The sequence below is a fragment of the Staurois parvus genome, unplaced genomic scaffold (assembly GCF_062004578.1).
Source record: "Staurois parvus isolate SC_StPar_1 unplaced genomic scaffold, SC_StPar_1.0 ptg000652l, whole genome shotgun sequence".
NCBI classification, from domain to species: Eukaryota; Metazoa; Chordata; class Amphibia; order Anura; family Ranidae; genus Staurois; species Staurois parvus.
The window spans coordinates 3,483,854-3,505,950 of NW_028318448.1; the positions used below are offsets into that span (position 1 = coordinate 3,483,854).

Genomic DNA, 22,097 nt, shown 5'->3' on the forward strand with positions numbered 1-22,097 from the left:
GATCAGTTGTCACACACAACATATACTGTACATCTGCATCTCACATGTTACTAGATGCAGCTCCCAAACATAGAGTATTTGTACATATACAGTATTTCTAACTATTGCAATTGGTCTAACAACCTGGGTAAATATAGCCCAGACCCATATGAAAGAAAACATCTTGTAAGATATAGATATTGGGATCTCTTAAAAGCAACTCTAGGAGATAGAAATACACTCAGCAATGAAAAATAATTTCTGGGCTTCAGCTTCTGGCCCTAAGTGATGATCACTCTCAGTCTGCTGGCACATTCATTGTTGTCCCATGAGCTATGTGCAGGAGGAATCTGAGATTGATATCATCATAAAGGTAAGCTGCATTGTAGTACATTTCTGTTTTTGGGTTTTGATATGCCTTAAAGCAGAATCCAGGCAGATAGAAAGGTACAAAGTCATGAAAGTATACAGTATGTTCATTAAACAACATTAAGTGTATCTCTAAAAGCATCTATATGTAAGCACATGAATTTGAGTTTCTATCAGACCCTTACAATGCCCTGTATACAGAGCTCAATCTGGGGGAGGGAGAAACAGTACAAGGTGCCAATTAACCAGGCTGCATTGTTATAACACCAGAAATACTTTGATAGGAGAAGAGAGCAGAGTGACAAAGAGATGAACTCATCAATGTGCTTCTTCTTTTTTCACTCTCCAGTCACAGACTGGTGCAGGGACAAATCATAGTTGAATGTATCAGTAGAGAAAAGTCAAATCTCCAGACGTAGTGTACTCAGGGGTGTATTTAGGTTTTGTGCTGCCCTAGGCAGCACAAAAATTGTCTGTCCCAACGGACACCGACCAACACCACCTCCCCTTCCCCCTCCTGCAGAGATACTGACACTGACCAACAACACCCCTGCCCTCCACTCGGGAGAGCCTTCCACTACCCCTTCATGATAGAGAGAAAGACACTCATCTTCAAAACTACAGACATCCCTGGAAACGGGAGTCAGGCTCCGCATACACCATCAAGCAGCCCACAGCCTCTCTTGGATCCCACCTGGTTCCCATGGCACACATGTCCCTTCTTTTATCCCTTCTTCTGGGGGAAGGTACTGCCCCCCTGAAAAATGCCACCCTAGGCAAGTGCCTTCTTTGCCTTGTGGTAAATACACCCCTGAGTGTACTTTCTATTGCTGTTTTGATTTCAGGAATGAGTAAACAAAAATACAGATCCTTTGGCAGGTAAAACAGCTCTCGTATACATATTTTATCAGTATATTTAGCTGTTTTCCTGGAGTTAAGTTTTCATGTACATAGTATGAGTAATGATACCCACTTTCCTTCTTTAATGCTTAATTATATATGCAAACTGGAGTAATGTGGAAATTGTAAGATTAAAATACTACTTGCTAGAGAATAATTACAATGTTCAAAGATGCACAATTGCATTCATTTCATTGGATCTGCTTAACAAGGTATGTGATCTTTTTTCTGAAAACTTGAAACAAGAGTGTTCAGGGTGATTCACCGCAACGTGGTGCTAGACCATGCCAGCTGTCCCAGTATATCCAAAACATCTGATGGATAATACAGGATTTATCAGGAATTGATCATTAAAAACACAACAAAAAGACTGAATATATAAATATGGTCAACAGGCTCAGATAGACATACGATATATAGAGGTGGCAAAAAGATGGTAGCAAGATGTAAAGAATATGTCATAAAAGCCCAAGATGTATTATAATTAGAGATGAGCGAATCGAACTTGGCGAAGTGGAATTCGTTTCGAATATTAGGAAAAATTCGATTCGCACCGAATCCGAATTTTAGCAAACTTCGGGTGCACGAATTGAATTTTCCCCAAACAGCCGGCAAAAAGTGTCACTGCAGAGAGCTCCGCTATTTCTGACAGTTCTCTGACAGTTCTGACAGTTCATTTACAGCGGTTGAAACATTGTATCTATTTGTTTCCATTTAGGATACAGATGTTTTTATTCGGAAATAAATAGATACAATGTTTCAACCGCTGTAAATGTGAAGGAACTGTCAGAGAACTGTCAGAAATAGCGGAGCTCTCTGCAGATACACTTTTTGCTGTACTGGAATTCTTCTTCTTTTCATTCTTCTTCTTCTTTTCATTCTTCTTCTTTTCATTCTTCTTCTTCTTCTTCTTCTTTTCATTCTTCTTCTTCTTTTCATTCTTCTTTTCATTCTTCTTCTTCTTCTTTTCATTCTTCTTCTTCTTCTTTTCATTCTTCTTTTCATTCTTCTTTTCATTCTTCTTTTCATTCTTCTTCTTCTTCTTCTTTTCATTCTTCTTCTTCTTCTTCTTTTCCTTCTTCTTCTTCTTTTCATTCTTTTTTTCATTCTGCTTCTTCTTCTTTTCATTCTTCTGCTTCTTCTTCTTTTCATTCTTCTGCTTCTTCTTCTTTTCATTCTTTTTTTCATTCTGCTTCTTCTTCTTTTCATTCTTCTGCTTCTTCTTCTTCTTTTCATTCTTCTTCTTCTTCTTTTCATTCTTCTTCTTCTTCTTTTCCTTCTTCTTCTTCTTCTTTTCATCTTTTCATTCTTCTCCTTCTTTTCATTCATCTTTTCATTCTTCTCCTTCTTCTTTTCATTCTTCTTTTCATTCTTCTCCTTCTTCTTTTCATTCTTCTTTTCATTCTTCTCCTTCTTCTTTTCATTCTTCTTTTCATTCTTCTTCTTCTTTTCATTCTTCTTCTTCTTTTCATTCTTCTTCTTCTTTTCATTCTTCTTCTTCTTTTCATTCTTCTTTTCATTCTTCTTTTCATTCTTCTTTTCATTCTTCCCATTCTTCTTTTCATTCTTCTTTTTTTCATTCTTCTCATTCTTCTTTTCATTCTTTTTTTCATTCTTCTCATTCTTCTTTTCATTCTTTTTTTCATTCTTCCTTTTCTTCTTTTCATTCTTTTTTTCATTCTTCTTCTTTTCATTCTTTTTTTCATTCTTCTTCTTTTCATTCTTTTTTTCATTCTTCTTCTTTTCATTTTTTTCCTTCTTCTTCTTCTTCTTTTCATTTTTTCATTCTTCTTCTTCTTCTTTTCATTTTTTTCATTCTTCTTCTTCTTCTTCTTTTCATTATTTTTTTCATTCTTCTTCTTCTTCTTCTTTTCATTATTTTTTTCATTCTTCTTCTTCTTCTTCTTTTCATTATTTTTTTCATTCTTCTTCTTCTTCTTCTTTTCATTATTTTTTTCATTCTTATTCTTCTTCTTCTTTTCATTATTTTTTTCATTCTTCTTCTTCTTCTTTTCATTCTTCTTCTTTTCATTCTTTTTTTCATTCTTCTTCTTCTTTTCCTTCTTCTTCTTCTTCTTTTCATTCTTCTTCGTCGTGCCCCGTGACTGCCCAAATGAGTGAAGTGTGCGGTGATTCTAAGATCGACGGCACTCATCTGCATGTCATACTGACTGACAGTATTATTTCTCTTCCCCAGCAGACTCCAAGGGCATTTAAATTAAAGGTACAGTGTTCTGCACTAATATAAAGGCTCTCTGAAGCCTAGAAACCCTTTTAATAAGTTAAATTCGCAGCGAATAAATTCGCATCGAATCGAATTTCTCCCGCAAATTTGGCGAATCAGCCGAATCGAATTTTTGAATAATTCGCTCATCTTTAATTATAATGAAGTTCCCAGTAGTAAAAGCCTTTTGTGTCAGCTCCGGTGCATGGTATCAGGAGCGGCTTCCATCAACAGCGGAAGTGACGATACTGCACGCCAGATATGACATCAAATGAACTCAGAATCAGATAGAGGAGAGCCACTGATAATTGAGGGGAGCGAGTCTTGGAACACAAGAGCTCTGGATACCATGACGACTCATTTCACCCTCAAGTCGCTTTGTCAAAGTCATGTGACAATCATACCAGGAAGCTATTTCTAATGTTAGAACCGGAAGGGACAGACTGGAAGGAGTGGGTTATCTTAAAGGCACATATGACCATTCTATATACCTTCACCAGCCAAACACATTCCTTACTGAAAGATTGCCGGAAACATATTTGTTAAAAACCTATTATTAAATCTTTTACTTTCACATGACAGGAGAATGAAACGTGTCATCATGGTAACCAGAGCTCTCACTATCTTGATTTAGCAGTGACCCTTCTCCATCCAATTCTGAGTTCCGATCCAATGCACCGTGTCATCACTGGTGTGCAGACCAGATGGAAGCTGCTCCTGACACTATCCACCGGAGCTGACACAACGGGCCTTCACTATTGGGAACTTTATCATAATACATCTTTGGCTGGTATGACACATCTTGCTACCATATGTTTCCACTGCTATATATGTCCATTTGAGCTTAGTGACCACATTTATATATCCATTTTTTTGTTGTGGCTCTAATGCTCAATTCCTAATAAATCTTGTATTATCCATCGAATGTTTGGATACATATGCTCCTCCCTGTAGTTTACATTTATTATTTCACTACTCCAAGAAAATTCCTTCTGAGTAGCTAGGATCATGATATTTCACCTTTGTTACACAAGTTAATAGTATCAAGGTCTTCTGTTCATGAACATTGGAATTTGTTCATCTTTTTTCTGAATGTGCTTGAAGCTACTGGTTCTATATGCTGCATTTGAAATCCATTTCATTTAATTCAAAAGCCCAGCATTTTCTGAGGCACACAAAAACAGTGTGTGAATTGTATAAAATCTTTTCAAATAAACTATTGCAAGTTCAAGAAATAAATTGTACCTGCAGCCCCTGGTTGCCCAAGTCAGGACTGAACTTATGTAGTGTTTCAGGGTCATCAATTTCATTAGCATATGCTACTTTGGGCTGTAGTATTGTTGATTGCTGTGCTTTTATGAATTCATTGTCCTTTGCTTCTTTCTTCTTTCTTGCAATTTTTTCATCTTCTCCATCATCAGAGTCCATTACTACAACAAATTCTGCTATAAAAAGGTCATTATGTTTTATTTCCTCCAAACTGTTTGATGCAGCCTCTTCCTTTGAAAAACTGTCCCCAGATTTCTGTTTGTGAAATAAATCGAACACACTTTCCGAAGGTTCATGTGGTTTTATCTCCAAGTTCCTTTTACATTCTGCAGGCTTCAAAGAAAATAAGTAGCTTGTTAAACATTATGATGTTATTGAAAGCTAGTATACATTTACTTTAAGATTTTTGTTGTGAAATGCTTTATAGCCTTTACCGTTTTAATCATCAGAATAAGCCAACCTTATGATTTTATACATGATGTACATATATCAAATTTAATGGGATCAAAGTGGTTCTAAAGGCTCAAGGTTTATTACCTTCATGCATTCTATGTATGGAAGGTAAAACACCTTCTATATAGAAAATAAGTTTTGGAGCTGAGAAAAGACAATTGCTCAGTGGTATGACAATAAGTAAAGTTATAACAGAGCATCAATCAGTATTGAATAGTCAAGTCCATAAAGTCCATAAGATGAACTCTAAAGGTGGCAGCTCCCCATAGAGTGAAGTAGACTCTGTAGAAATATAAAGGAACACAAGGGGGCACCCCCCTGTGTTCCTTTAACCTTTTCACGCTGGCGCCTCTTGGCCCTTTAAGGGGTTTCAGATGCCGGGAGGTGGGGTGGGGTTTTAGGGTCATGTGACTGCCGTGATTCGCTGTCACGGCAGTCACATGATCAGAAAAGGTCCCGATCGCAAGTGGAGATCAGGACCTTTCTAAGAGACACCGACATATGTGCTGGGAGCGCGCAGGTATGGGGACTCTCCCTCGTACTTGGCTTAGACACAGTGAGCAAGGAGCCGGGCTGAGCTGCGCACAGCACTGCCCCCAGGGCAAACGGCTTTCTCTGGGGGCACTGCTTGAGGGGGAGGTTCCAGCAGCAACAGTGGGGATCCCAAAAAGAAAAGGATCTGGGCTGTTCTGTGCAAACCTACTGCTCAGAACAGGTATGTTTAAAATATTGCAAAAAAAGAAGACAAAGCTTTAGTATCACTTTAAAAATTCAAATTTCATTGATTTAACTTGATTGATCTCAGGATGATTAAGAAGTGCTTCAGCTCAACATACTGTAATCATCCCACTTGTGAGTCATGCATGGGATACATTTTTAAGGTTAATTTATTTACACATATTTATAGGACCAGATAGATGTAAGTAAACTGTAATGAGTATGCCAGGATTTGACCAAGGTCACCCTGATACACAATTGTATGGATCAAGGCAGTATACATTTAAAAGGGTTACCCTTTATTATATATTTGAGTATTAGCTATTTGCTACAGAATTCAATAAAGATAGCATACAGTACTTTACAATAACAAACTAGCTTCTGTTGCTTGTGTGTAATGCTTATAGATGCTTAGCCTTATTGTGCACTGTTCATCATTGTAACTCTGTCTGTTTTACACTTCCCTGTGCACCTTCTTCAGCTCTGTCTTCAGCTTTCCCCTGCTGTATATTCTTCTGTCTGCATTGCATCCCTATATGCACTCCTCTGTCTACTTTGCTCCTTTGTTGCACACCCCTTGTCTACTTCACATTGCCACTGCATACCCAGTGGTTAAAAAAAGGCCCTTCTATCATTATTTCAATGTATAAATCACGTGAATATGACATGTATCTGCTACACACCTCCCATACAGAGCTGAAAAAAAAAATTCAGGGACATTCTTCTGCTCAGGCTGGGAAATTATGTCCATCATGCACATTGCCATTACAAATAAACATGAAACATCATACAGTATATATGATTATTAAACTGAAATCTAAATACCTTTTGGCAGTTTAAAATTGAGATTTACTGGAACAGCTAGAAAATACTGAAAGCTAAAGCCATAGTAAGATGGCAGCTATGCCTATACTTTCACTTTACAGATATGGATGAGCAATTCAAAAGCATTTTTGATGGGACCTCTGGTACCTTATCAGCATCCCAAAGGAATATTACTTTTAATTGCCTCTGGGGGAGTTAGAGGCCAAACTAACCACCCCTATGATATCCAATGGACACAAGTACAGTATACTTCTATATTATGTCCTATGCTAATAGGATCTAATTTTTATATGTGAAACTGCTGAAGTAGAATGAAAAATATTAACCTTAGAGAAACATGTCAATTTAATCAATGTTAGACAATCCAATTTGCTGTGCATGTTCAATCACATTCTCCACACTGTCCAACAGGATCCTTCTTTCCTGGTCTACAGTGTGAATAGATCCTTCCACGGCACTACAGCTCCAGGTCTGAATCTCAGCTGGTGGTATAGATACAGATCAAAGTGCTTAGAAATGCCTGTGGCTGCAGCAAGAAGACACATACAAATAAAAGAGATCCCGAGTAGTACTACAGAAAACATAATAAAATTGTAAATAGAATAAAATATTTAAAATCACTGTGGAAGAGCGCAACTTTCATCTTTGTCATATATAGCTGATGCCAGTATAAAGCCAAAACAAAGATTTTATTAAATTACTATGATACTACTCTTGGAAGATTTTGATATTCAACACCTTATCCCTTTTATACTCAGGCATCTCTGGACACATTTGTGCTGTAGATATTTCCATTCTAAATCTATAATAGATCAATTCAAGTGGAAGGATATCTGCATAGAGTTGCACTCCAGCCATCAATAGCTAGCAATTTCTTTTCTGGGGGGTGGTGGGGGGGTTATAGTTTGTTCAGTTACTTTATTTTAATTACGGACTTTTTAGGAGCTATTACCCACTATATACTGTTCTCATTCCATATACATTTTTCAACTGTAGAGGAATGTAAGATAATGAAAAGTCTATAAAGTAAATAGAAATAAATTATAGAATTGGCCCTTACCCAACAGTTAATTTAGTTTTCATCTAGTAATACCTTTTGTGCTACTGTTACATCTGGGCCTATAAGAATTTTAGGCAGTTCATCCTTTCCAACCAACACCTGACTGGGAAGTGTTCCAACGGCAGGTACAAAAGTAAATGTTCCTTTTTCAGTCGATGAAGCCTGGAATAAAATTAATAATAATTATGAGGATGATGATAATGATAAGAATATTATTAATTGTTTAATTCAAAACATTATTGAATCTAAAAAAAGAAAAACAGCTGTAATTCTTGTGTAAAACATGTATTATTTAATACAGCAGTATAAAAATACATAATTTGCCCCTAACCGCTAAAACAGCCTACACTAAATTGTAGACCATAGTCCTGATCTGGACCAACTAACAGCCCAGTCCAGAAAGTCAGACCATCAGTCTGCAGCACTGGATTCCTGCTAAGCAGCAATCATTGGCTACTAGGACCACCAGTGCCCTAGCAGCCAATGTCAACATGTGCGTGCTTTGTCCCCTACATCATGCTCCTCCTCCCAGCTCTCGCTTCCTGCCTGCCCAACTACAGGGACATGGACTTTACTGATGTAGAGGGAAACTCTGATGGGGGCAACTGATCTATAGGGGGAAATCTGATGGGGAGAACCTTGTGCAAGAGAGTACTCTAATGGGGCCACCTGATGTAAGGCTAATGTAGAGGGGCAATTGATCTTGATGGCAACACCTGATGGGTACTCTGATGCAGGCAACTGATCTAAGGGAGTACTCTGATAAGGGCACCTGTTGTAAGAGGGCACTGTGATGGGGTCATCTTATGTAAGTGGGCACTCTGATGGGGTCATCTTATGTAAGGGGACACTCTGATGAAGACACGTGATGTTAAGGGGCACTCTGATGAGGGCAATTGATGTTTGTGGACACTCCAATGGGGACAACTGATGTAACAGTGCATGTTAAGGGGGACACCTGATGTAAGGGGGTACTCTGATGGGGATACCTGATATAAGAGGGTATACCGATAGGCACAACTGATATAAGGAGGTACAATGATGGGAAAAGTTTATGTAAGAGGGCATCCTGATGCGGGTACCTGATGTAAGGTGGTTCTATTTTTTTACTGTGTGAATGCGATTTTCCTATTTTTATTTTATCAAAGAGTTTTATTAAAGAGTTATTTATTTGTCTTATATTGTATTTCTATTAAAGATAGTTGGTTGTTTTCCAAACAAATACAAGAACAAATGTAAAGCAATCCAAGTTCAAACTGTTTACATGTTCAATGTCAAAACTGAAACCTGACAATAAATATTGTTGAAATGCTATGGAAATTGTACATTTCTCCTTTTTTGATGGACATACAATGACTACTTACTATCAGAGTCATATCACAAACATGAAATTCTGACATTAGCAGAAAGAAAATTGTAGCTACCTTACCTGAATTTTAATCCATTACCCATGAAACAACTACAAATATTAAATATTTAAAGTGTCATCAAACCCAGGACCCTGCATGCACTATATCCGGTCTCCCACAGTACACAGAACATGGAAATGCAATTATTTTAGCAAATATAAACTGCTAAATACCTTTTCTTATAGGCAGTATATAGCAATATTGTGACTTCTATCAGTGTGAGGTCGAGCACTGGTTAACGCCTGTAGGAGGAATTTTCATTCTCCTCTTACTGTCCTATGAGGCTGCATAACCCCTGACCCTCTGTCTGGAGAGAGCTGATTGGCCTTGTGCTGATCACATGCACCTTTCCAAAGGAAAAAAAAACTCTCTAGCAATATATACCAAACTTAGCATGTGCTTAGCATGTCGCTGCTCAAACTCCCTCCAACCCCGTTCCCCCTTACTCAGCTACCCCCTCATCACCCCTCTCCCACGGCCCCACCACTGCTCTGACCTCCACTTCCACCCCACCCTACATTCCTCATACTGAAGCTCCCCCAACACTCCGCACCTTTGACCTTACTACCATCAAGGAAGTGTCCAAGATCCTCTCTGATGCCCGCCTCACCACCTGCCCCCTCGACCCTATCCCCTCACAACTCCTACGACCTTCCTCCTCCTCCATCCTACGCTCCCTCACCCACATCTTCAATCTCTCCCTCTCCTCAGGCACTTTTCCCTCCCCTCTGAAACATGCACACATCACCCCCATACTTAAAAAGCCCTCCCCCTGTTAACTTGACCAACCTCCTCCACTCTTCCTACCACTCCATCCCCCACAGCTATCTCCTCCTGTGCCACCATCCCCTCCCTCCTAGATTGTAAACTTGAAAGAGCAGGGCCCTCAATCCCCTCATGTTTTGCATTGTATTGGTATTGTTCTGTCACATGTTCTGTCCCCCTTTGTAATGTACAGCGCTGAGCGAAATATTGGCGCTTTATAAATACTGTATAATAATAATAATAATAATGTGCAGAGTGACTCCTGGGGCTCTGTGTTATCACGAGATGGATTGGAGACAATAGAAGAAGGTCAGAGAAGACAGGATTCAACAGCCTTTTTACACAGTGTGGAGGATTAACCCCTTAAGTTCCACAGTGAGTATAAATAAGTTTCAGGAGTCCATACCCATATAATGTTGCAATAAGGTACTGTGAGCATCCACAGAATAGCTTCACACATATTGTGTTACGTGATCGCTTCATCAGAAGTAATTTGCTACTGGTATGAAATGCTTTATAAAGGTTGTGTGTAATAGTGCGCATGCCAAACAGGTTACACATTAGTGTACCTAAAGGGAACTCAAGCTGGAAATGGACCCTAGTCCCGTTTCACACTGGTGCAGCTTTGAAATCGCTGTTCTTCAGCATAATTTCAAAGACTCACATCAATGCAATTTGCACTGGCGATTTAATTGGGGATTGCAACTTCATATAACAAAAGTCTATGTAAGTGGCAATGAATCGGCAAACCGTAGCGCAGAAACCTGAGTCATGGTGAGAATGGTTCCCTTGCCGGCAATGGGGTGCGACTTGTGATGTGATTTGGAGCTGTCAAATCGCATGACAAGCCACACCAGTGTGAATTGAGCTCAAAATAGGAAGTCAGCTCAAAGTCAGAGCAATATTATTCATATGAAAAGAAAGTAGAAAGAAAATAAGAAATAAAGTATTGCAAATAATTATTGATAATTCAAACATTAGAAGTCCAGAGATCAGCTGCCAATTTATGTTTAGGTTGGTTGGAGAGGTAAATTCTCTTTGGTCCAAAACTCGAAAGAACCATGGATGCATTCTGAGATGGTTTTGATATATACCTGATATCTTGTTTCTTTGGACAGCATAAAAAAAAAACTGTGGACAATTCCTTGATTCTTTGACTGCCAATTACTTTCATGTATACAGTATTTGATGTCCACTATTTCCTCTAGAGAGACAGCTTTTCTCAATGAAACTTAGTATTACATACAATGACTGCATTGCTACACAACGTTATTGGAAACATAAATCTGTAAACTCCTAGCTCCACTACTCCATTTTTCATCCTCCAGCATTCCATTGAGGGACAATTACTCTGAGTACATAGAACCTGTACAGACATTCCTAAAACATTAGCATGTACCAGCACAAAGATGAGCTTAGGCTAAAACCCAGCAGGCATTGACATGTAGTTGCTTTTCTGGCACTGGCCCCAAGCTGCCTATTTAAAGGAGACTCTGTTATATATTTATTGCTGGATGTTTTTCAGCTTCCTGTGATCCATGTTCCTGTTTGTACTGACTGATCGTCCGTTGCTGACCCAGCTTGTTCCTGACCTTGCTCTGTGGATTCTGGCCTTGGCTTGACTTAGACTACTCTCTGCATGATCTCCTGGTGCTGACCTAAGCTTGCCTTTGACTATTCTCTGCCTGATTTCCTGGTGCTGACCATAGCTTGCTACTGGACCTTGCTCTGCTTGCTTCCCTGGTACTGACCCCAGCCTGCCTCCTGACCATGCTGCTTTCACCCTGTGTATGACCCTGGCTCGCCTTGACTATGTCCCTGACCATGGCAGGCATCTGCTATCAAGCTACTGGCACCCAAGCTACCAGCACCCAGAGCCTTGTACCTCTGTCACCACATTCACGGATGCATGGATCAGATCAAAGCTCTCTGGTCAACTCGGCCAACCAAGGTACTTGACAGGTATCCACATAAGTTCACAAAACAGCCTAACTACTATATACAACAATCAATCACCAAAGCTCTATGTACTTAACAAACATCGGTCAGTACTATGTAAGAATACTTTAAAGAAATATATTACTGACAAACAGTCCGTTGTTGCAAAGAGAGCACCTAATCTGAGAGACATTGCAGGTTAGAGCCATTTTTTGTTGATAAGGAAAATTACCAAAGGGTTGTCACCCTTTTGGGGACAGTAATGGAATTATCAAATTTGGAATTATAAAAGAGTTATTTATGTACTCATGTCTTTGTGTGGACAGAAATACATAGATCAGACAAAAATGAATTACAGTATGTGTTATCAGTAGAGATGAGCGAATTATTCAAAAATTCGATTCGGCTGATTCGCCGAATTCGCGGAATAAATTTGATTCGAGGCGAATATATTCGCTGCGAATTTAACTTATAAAAAGGGTGTTTCTAGGCTTCAGAGAGCCTTTATATTAGTGCAGAACACTGTACCTTTAATTTAAATGCCCTTGGAGTCTGCTGGGGAAGAGAACTAATACTGTCAGTCAGTATGACATGCAGATGAGTGCCGTCGATCTTAGAATCACCGCACACTTCACTCATTTGGGCAGTCACGGGGCCAAAACCAGAGTGTGGAGCCACAGTGTGGCGGTGGAGGCAGCAGCAATGGGAGGCCATACAGCACCCTATGACAAAATGGAACCCACCAGCAGTGTGAGGAGACCTGAAAGTGGCACATGGCAGAGTGTGGCGATGGAGACAGCAGCAATGGGAGGCCGTACAGGGACCCATGACACACTCTGGACCTGGCAGCAGCATGAGGAGGCGGTACAGGGGCCCATGACAGATTACGGGCCTGGCAGCAGCATGAGGAGTTGGTACGGGGGCCCATGGCAGATTACGGGCCTGGCAGCAGCATGAGGAGGCGGTACAGGGGCCCATGGCAGAGTGGCGGAGCGTAAGCAGCTAAAATTGAAGGCCATACAGAGGCCTATGTTAAAAAGTCCCCCCAGCAGCAGTGTGGGGAGACGCCCCTGTACCGCCTCCTCTTGCTGCTGCCAGGTCCAGAGTGTGTCATGGGTCCCTGTACGGCCTCCCATTGCTGCTGACTTCATCGCCAGACTCTGCCATGTGCCACTTTCAGGTCTCCTTACACTGTTGGTGGGTTCCATTTTGTGATAGGGTGCTGTATGGCCTTCCATTGCTGCTGCCTCCACTGCCACCCTGCGCCATGTGCCTCTGTCGTCTGCTCATGCTGCTGACGGCTTCCGCTTTTTAACCGAGGCCTGTGTTTGGCTTCCGAATACTGCTGCCTACACCGCCACCCTGCGCCATGTGCCTCTGTCGTCTGCTCACGCTGCTGCCAGGTCCATACTGATTCATGGCCCCCTGTACCGGCTCCTCATGAACGTGGTCGTCGACTATCAAGAGTCCAATGGCAGAGTGGCGGAGCAGAATCAGCTTCAATTGAAGGCCATACACAGGCCGAGGTTTAAAAGTCCCTCACAGTTAATTCCAATAACGAACTCTACTCCTCCGTGCAATCTACTTACGAGACCCTGGGCAGGTCTGGGTCCAATTTGTGGTAGAGACTGGTTTTGTTCAGCCATGCTTGAGCGAGTAATAACAGGTCTGTGCTGCCCTTTGGTGTCTGGCTTAATGCGCACAACACTGAACGTCCCAGCGTTTGTCAACGATTTGCCGTTAAGTGATGCAAACCCGCTGAACCACGTTCATGAGGAGCCGGTACAGGGGGCAATGAATCAGTATGGACCTGGCAGCAGCGTGAGCAGACGACAGAGGCACATGGCGCAGGGTGGCGGTGTAGGCAGCATTATTCTGAAGCCATACACAGGCCTAGGTTAAAAAGCGGAAGCCGTCAGCAGCGTGAGCAGACGACAGAGACACATGGCGCAGGGTGGCGGTGGATGCAGCAGTATTCGGAAGCCAAACACAGGCCTCGGTTAAAAAGCGGAAGCCGTCAGCAGCGTGAGCAGACGACAGAGGCACATGGCGCAGGGTGGCGGTGGAGGCAGCAGCAATGGAAGGCCATACAGCACCCTATCACAAAATGGAACCCACCAACAGTGTAAGGAGACCTGAAAGTGGCACATGGCAGAGTCTGGCGATGAAGTCAGCAGCAATGGGAGGCCGTACAGGGACCCATGACACACTCTGGACCTGGCAGCAGCAAGAGGAGGCGGTACAGGGGCCCATGGCAGAGTGGCGAAGCGTAAGCAGCTTAAATTGAAGGCCATACAGAGGCCTATGTTAAAAATAATAACATGTTTGGGGCATGATTCATGGCGGATTTAGTCAGTTGTGTCAGGAACTGGTGGTTTGAAATCCAGACTAATCCACGCCTGATTCATTTTCACAAATGTGAGTCTCTCCACACTTTGGGTGGACAGTCGTGTCCTCCGCGGAGTTACAATACCTCCTGCCGCACTAAACACGCGCTCCGATGCCACGCTACTGGCCGGGCATGACAGCCTTTCAAGGGCAAATTTAGCTAGTTGGGGCCAAAGGTCAAGTTTCGTTGCCCAGTAGTCAAGGGGATTGTCTACCTCGGTTGGCAGGGTGCTGTCCAAGTAGGCCCGAGCCTGTTGTTTGAGGTCCTGCTCCAGGTCCACCTGATGCTGCTGCTGCTGCGGCTGGTTAGTAGTTTCCTCACTGCGCTGGTGAAGAAAGCTACTCATCATCGACTGCAGACTGTGGCAGCCGCTGCTGGTGGAGCTGCCACTGCTCCTACCACCCCACCCCTCCCCTGCTGCCATGGCAGCGGAACGCGAGCACACAGGGCCCACAGTGTCTGAGGATGGACGTTGGCGCAGAAAGGCAGAGACCAACTGACTACATAGGTGGTTTTTATAGTACTTTATTTTGGCCTCCCTCTCAGCAGGTGTGAAAAAGGCCACCATTTTTGAACGGTAGCGAGGGTCCAACAAGGTGGACAGCCAAAAGTCATCCCTCTGTCTGATGGGTATTATTCGGCTGTCGCTACGCAAGCAACCGAGCATGCTATGGGCCATTTGTGCCAAGGAATGCGAGGGACTCCCTGCCTCCATCTCCACAGCATACTGCCACGGTGCGTCTGGGTCCTCTGTCTCCTCCTCCTCCTCTACCAGATGCTCCTGCTCCTCCACTCCTGTCCGCTGAGTGGAAAAACCACCCATTTCACTCAATAATTCCTGAGCACAAATGTCCTCCTCTACCTCCTCCTCTTCTTCCTGTCCTGCCCCCACAGGGGTCATGTGGCGTTGAGATCTGTGCGCCACGTCTACCGCACCCTGACCAGCCATTGTTAACAGCATTTGTTCCAGGACGTGCAACAGAGGAATGACGTCGTTCATCCCATAGTCCTGCCGACTCACGAATAGCGTGGCCTCCTCAAAGGGCCTGAGCAAGCGGCAGGTGTCACGCATGAGCTGCCAATGGCTGACATCTAAGTTACACAGGGGAGTACCTTTATCCGCTTGTAACATCAGGAAATCGGTGATGGCCTTTTGCTGTTCGTAAAGGCGGTCTAACATATGTAGGGTTGAATTCCACCTTGTTGCAACGTCGCAGATCAGGCGATGCTGTGGAATTCCGTTCTGCCGCTGCAGCTCAAGGACGGTGTGCTTTGCGGTGTAGGAATGGCTGAAATGCATGCAAAGTTTACGTGACATTTTAAGGATGTCTTGCAGTGGGATGGTGGATTTTAGGAACCGCTTGACAACCAGATTGAACACGTGAGCCATGCATGGCGCATGGCACAACCTTCCTTGACGCAGAGCAGACACCATGTTCTTTCCGTTGTCGGTCAACATGGTTCCGATTTTCAGTTTGCGCGGAGACAGCCATCTGTCGATTTCTCTGTTCATTACACTCAGAAGTTCCTCCCCTGTGTGACTACGTTCGCCAAGGCATACCAGGTGCAGCACAGCGTGACACCGTTGCGCCCTGCACATGTGATATGCCGGTCGGGTAATGGGACTTGGCACGGGGGTGGCGGCTGAGGACACGGCGGAAGAAGAGGTGGTAGAGGTGGACATCTTTGCTGGACCAAGGACGTGCAAACGTGGAGGCAAAAGCGGCGTGACCTGTCCAAGTTGCTGGTGCGGCTGTGCCGGCACCACGTTCACCCAGTGGGCCGTAAATGACATGTACTGTCCCTGACCGTAGTTACAGCTCCACACGTCGGCGCTGCCGTGCACTTTGGCAGAGACCGACATGCTCAAAGACTGGCCCACCATCTCTTCTACATGTGAATGCAGGGCTGGCACTGCCTTTTTGGCGAAGAAATGCCGGCTTGGCACTCTCCACCGCGGCTCGGCACAAGCCATCATTTCTCGGAAAGGTGCTGAGTCCACCACTTGGAAAGGGAGGGACTGCAGCACCAGCAACTTGGACAGGAGGACGTTCAGCTTCTGCACCGTCGGGTGCGTGCTCGCAAACTGTTGTCTCTTGGAAACGGATTGCAAGAAAGACTGCTGACGGAATCCGTGAAGAGGAGTAGCAGGAGAAGGAGCATCTGAACGAGCGGAAGATGCCAACGAGCGACAACTCCCCTCAGCAGAGGTGTTGGAGCCTTGACTGGCTGATAGAGGGCGATTGACGTCGGGTGACGGAGCAAGTAATGGAGCGGGTGATGGAGCGGGGGCTGGAGCAGGCAGAACCGCCGTATCTTTATCACGGTTTTCCCAGGCCACCGAATGGCGACGCTGCATATGCTGACGCAACGCTGTAGTCCCAACATGGGCCCCCTGGCCACGCTTGACTTTCTGGCCACATAGTCGACATACGGCTACGTTTACTTCCTCGGGCGGCTTGACGAAAAATTGCCACACCGCCGAGTAGGAAACTTTGCCCCCGCTACTCCTCACTGGCTGACTGCTACTTCCTCCGTGCACACCGGCACCACTACTGGCCGTGGTGGTAGGCTGCAGTGGAGCTGGTGCTCTACTCCGTGGCCGTTTGCCTCCACTGACACTGCTGCGACCCTGCTGCCTCCTGGGCAACCCACCGACTGTTTTGCTCGCTGCCAAGCTGCCACCCTCTTCTCCTGATGATGCGGAAGCAATAGCCTGATGACGACGAGGCTGCCAAGTGCGATCAGCCTCATCATCATCAATTAGGGTCTCCGCGTCACTACTAGCCCCCTCGGCTGCGTGTGGGTCAGGAGACAGACCTGTCTCTAGACCGGCTACCGAGCCACTCTCCTCGCCAGTACTTCTTCGCCTGGCTGCTGAAGAGGCGGATGTCTCCCCCCGTTCCGGACTGCCCTCTGTTAGCTCTTCCTCACTGTACAGTGGGGCTGAGCCCACAGCATGCGATACTTCGCTTGGTGAGGGAACACCAAAGGACAGGGGCAGGTAGAGGACACGTGATTTCAGTGGGCTTGCTCCCGGGCCATGCCAACTAACGGTTGTGTCTGACGTACCCACCGACCGTTGGCTGTAGGTGTCAGAGGTGACCTGGGAAGAGGAAGACGACCGAGTCAACCAATCGATGACGGCAAGGTTGTCGGTGGAGACACGACCGCTGGATGACACCGGGAGCACTGGCCTCTGGCTGCGACTAGTGCTGCCTCGACCCCTTTCTCTGCTGCCACGTCTGCTCGCTCCTGAAACATTGCCTCCTCTGCCACTCCTCTGCGTGTTGTCTGACATACTCTTTAATTCAATAAGCACCCCAAACATAAAACAGGATTTAACTCTTTGAACGTACAATAGTGGTTGTGAAGCAGAAAGTAACGATTCTGTGTCCCTGAGTAACAATTCTGTGTCCCTGAGTAACGATTCTGTGTCCCTGAGTAACGATTCTGTGTCCCTCAGTAACGATTCTGTGTCCCTGAGTAACGATTCTGTGTCCCTGAGTAACGATTCTGTGTCCCTGAGTAACGATTCTGTGTCCCTGAGTAACGATTCTGTGTCTGTCCCTGAGTAACGATTCTGTGTCCCTGAGTAACGATTCTGTGTCCCTGAGTAACGATTCTGTGTCCCTCAGTAACGATTCTGTGTCCCTCAGTAACGATTCTGTGTCCCTGAGTAACGATTCTGTGTCCCTGAGTAACGATTCTGTGTCCCTGAGTAACAATTCTGTGTCCCTCAGTAACGATTCTGTGTCCCTCAGTAACGATTCTGTGTCCCTGAGTAACGATTCTGTGTCCCTGAGTAACGATTCTGTGTCCCTGAGTAACGATTCTGTGTCCCTCAGTAACGATTCTGTGTCCCTGAGTAACGATTCTGTGTCCCTGAGTAACGATTCTGTGTCCCTGAGTAACAATTCTGTGTCCCTGAGTAACAATTCTGTGTCTGTCCCTGAGTAACGATTCTGTGTCCCTGAGTAACGATTCTGTGTCCCTGAGTAACGATTCTGTGTCCCTGAGTAACAATTCTGTGTCTGTCCCTGAGTAACGATTCTGTGTCCCTGAGTAACAATTCTGTGTCCCTGAGTAACGATTCTGTGTCCCTGAGTAACGATTCTGTGTCCCTCAGTAACGATTCTGTGTCCCTGAGTAACGATTCTGTGTCCCTGAGTAACGATTCTGTGTCCCTGAGTAACAATTCTGTGTCCCTGAGTAACAATTCTGTGTCTGTCCCTGAGTAACGATTCTGTGTCCCTGAGTAACGATTCTGTGTCCCTGAGTAACGATTCTGTGTCCCTGAGTAACAATTCTGTGTCTGTCCCTGAGTAACGATTGTGTCCCTGAGTAACAATTCTGTGTCCCTGAGTAACGATTCTGTGTCCCTGAGTAACGATTCTGTGTTCTGAGTAACGATTCTGTGGCCCTAAAGTCTCTGTGGCCCTAACTCTGTCCCTCATACAGACAGGTCTGTCTCTCTTGAATGACCGGAGGCTAATGGAGAATTCTAAGATGGCCGCGATTTATAGCTCCACCATTACACAGTGCTGGCTGGCTGGCTGCCGATTGGCTAATGCGATCACATGTCATGAATGAATGCATTATGGGTCAGCGCGCCTTGTCTGCGCGCCTTCCCAGAGATCCCCGCTCCGTCGCCACACATGTCGCCGCCATTTTTGGGAAAATTCGATTCGTGCATCCGAAGTTTGCTAATTTTCGGATTCGGCGCGAATCGAATTTTTCCTAATCTTCGAAACGAATTCCACTTCGTCATGTTCGATTCGCTCATCTCTAGTTATCAGCTCTGTATAAATCTCGCAAGCAGAAATTTTCCACAAAATAAACCAGTATCCACAGTGCCACATAATTTTTTAGAGAGTAGGAGAGTCCTTCAATCAGACTTAGAGTATGTGAAGAGAAACATGAAAATCCTCAAGAAGGAGATATGATCAGGATCCTACTTCAGAAACAAGCAAGATAGATTATATAGTATTTCAGGATAATTTCACTGGATTTGAATTACACTTCCACCTATTCTCATATTTCTTCCGAGAACCTAATGATCATGATTTACAGTTACCTCTACAAACTTATACATGATCATCTTTGGGATTTCCATTGCTTTAAAAGTTATTATTCATGTTTAATATTCATTTGTAATGTTTGTTTTGAACTGCAAAGATTAAAAAGGATCACCTTTTGGTATTTCCAATATTATTCACCTGGAAAACTGTATATTTTGAACCTGTAGGGAATGTTTAAAAAGGATTGTTATTTGTGTTTTTCTGATATTATTCACCTGTAATACATTTTTTGACATGTGGGGGTGTTTATCGCCTTTGGACTTCTAATGTTTAAAGTTGATCTCTGGGCAAAAAAAAAACATTTTCTCTTGCAGTCGAAGAAATGGATTTCAACTAAGAAGTCACATAAAGGAAATCAAAACTCTGGGCACCAAGCTGGGAGCATGAGGATTGGCTCTACACCTGCTGGTAAATCCAGTGAGAGAAAGAGCAGACAGCATGACATAATTGGGCATAACAAAGGAATTCTGAATTTGGTGTCTTATGGGACTCACGGAGTTGAGAAAAAAGTTCTGAGGTCCTGGAGTTTTATTAATTAGAACTCATTTCAAAAATCATTGAAGTAACACCACTGAAAAGAACCAGGGTTATCAGGGCTTGGAGGTGAAAAAGTGAGTAACATGTTACTTAAAATAGAGGAAGGTAGGGTTCAGGCCAACCAATATTTCACAGAATGTCAAACTTTCAAAATGTTGGAAACAATAGGACAATGGTTTTGGTCTCAAGCGTGGTAGCAGCCAAGGTAAGGCTGAAATAGCTAAACTACGTGAATCCACAGCTTCCAAGGAAAACCAAAAAGGTATTTCATGCTGTGTTTGCAAAAGGGTTATGGTTACTCTATTAGCTGCCCTATAGTAATCCATTAAGCTTGGGACCTCCAATCCCACTTTATGTTTTGGTTTGAACATCCTATACCTATTGACTCTTGGTCTAAATGAGCCCCGGCTAAATTTTAGGATATCTTGTTGTAAGATACAAAACATATGGGATGGAACAGGGACCAGTAAAACCCTAAAGGCTTAATGAGGGCTTCCAGAGTTAAGACATTTTTAAATCGTTGATCCTTCCTATCCATGAAACTGGAAATGTATTGAGAAGTTGAAGTATTTATGTGGGATAATAAGCTTGGTTCAGAGCATGATAGTTCACAGTAAAGGTGACTCTCAACTGCAGAAGGGACAAAGCCCATGGAAAAGTATAATTATGTTTAAGATGGGAGAAACACTCATATCAATGGATTTTACTTTGATTGATTTTTAGGCCAGGGACAGACATGAAAGGAGGACAAAAGATTAGGCACAGATAAGTAATGAACACCAAGATATCAGCAAATACATTTTTAAATTTAGCCTGCTATCTCGGCACCTTTTATATTCATATTAGGTTTACTGTATTCCACCCGGGGTTCTAGAGCTAACATCTGCATTCTTGGAAGGGCAGAGCCCTGGTGGGTACCATGTATGATGAGAAGGTGGAAGGATTTGAATCAATGGTATTTAATGGTATCAATGCCTGGAATTGGGAGTAAATGACCTGAGTCCAAGTAAGGAATCTTTCCTCAAAACCTCATTTCCAAAGGAGTGTCAAAAGCCATGAGAGGGAAACAAATGCTTGCTGCATGTCAAGAGAAGGCCTTAAAATTTTTTGTTGGCAATTATGAGCAAATTAGTTAAAATAGAAAAACTCTACAAACGCTGTCCATCATTTGACATTTGGGAATGAAATCCACCTGGGCATTCTTAATTAAGCAGCCAAGATTTTTTTTCCAGAGTTTTGCAAGATGGGGACAAGAAAGTCAGAAAACCTTTTGTAAAACAAAGCACAGAATCCTTTTTTTTATATACAGTAAATATGTATAGGAAAATAAAGTCAAAAAAATTAATCCTCGGTGTCCAACTTCAATATTCCCATAAATCCAGATCAGGTGAATACCTCAAAAAAATAAAACTAAAATAGTGTATTACCTCAATAAAATGGGTATATACTTTAACAACCAATAAGTATATACTTATAACAAATACGTGCAAAAAAAAAATTAATCCTCGGTGTCCAACTTCAATATTCCCATAAATCCAGATCAGGTGAATACCTCAAAAAAATAAAACTAAAATAGTGTATTACCTCAATAAAATGGGTATATACTTTAACAACCAATAAGTATATACTTATAACAAATACGTGCAAAAAAACTGATGTAATTGCGCAAACTGGAAGTGGTGGCGCAGCCATTTTGACTGTTGGAAAGGCATGAATAAAGTTCCAGGAAGCTGCTCAGGCTGAGTCATGGGAACATATTGCTGATTGTTACTATCCCTAATGTAAGCAATACTAAAATTTTAGTTTTGATTCTGATTTTGTTTTTTTCACGTATTTGTTATAAGTATAGACTTATTGGTTGTTAAAGTATATACACATTTTATTGAGGTAATGCACTACTTTAGTTTTAGTTTTTCCAGGTATTCACCTGATCTGGATTGATGGGAATATTAAAGTTGTACACAGAGGATTAATTTTTTGGACTTTATTTTGCTATACATATTGACTGTATATAAAAAAAAGGTTTATAATATTATTTACTTTCAAGGGTGAAAGTGTGACTTTTTTTGAGATTATTTAAATTTCACACAAGTTTGGTTCATATATTTTGTGCAATATTTTTAATTTGGGATGCCAAATACTGATTAATTTAAAGCACAGAATCCATCAGGGCCTGTTTGCT

At 42.9% G+C, this 22,097-nt stretch overlaps 1 protein-coding gene across 3 annotated transcripts in view; it reads right to left on the reverse strand.

Annotated features, from left to right (window-relative positions):
* The window catches only part of MLIP (muscular LMNA interacting protein), a 335,874-nt gene that overhangs the window by 145,297 nt on the left and 168,480 nt on the right, over positions 1 to 22,097 (reverse strand). For 2 of the 3 annotated variants that reach the window (XM_089694146.1, XM_089694145.1), the window contains exons 2-3: positions 7,830 to 7,958; positions 4,718 to 5,074 (exon numbers count right to left, since the gene is read on the reverse strand). In XM_089694146.1, the coding sequence (XP_089550272.1) occupies positions 4,718 to 5,074; positions 7,830 to 7,958 (486 nt within the window). The remainder of the gene's footprint in view (positions 1 to 4,717; positions 5,075 to 7,829; positions 7,959 to 22,097) is intronic. The other variant, XM_089694147.1, reaches the window with a different exon arrangement.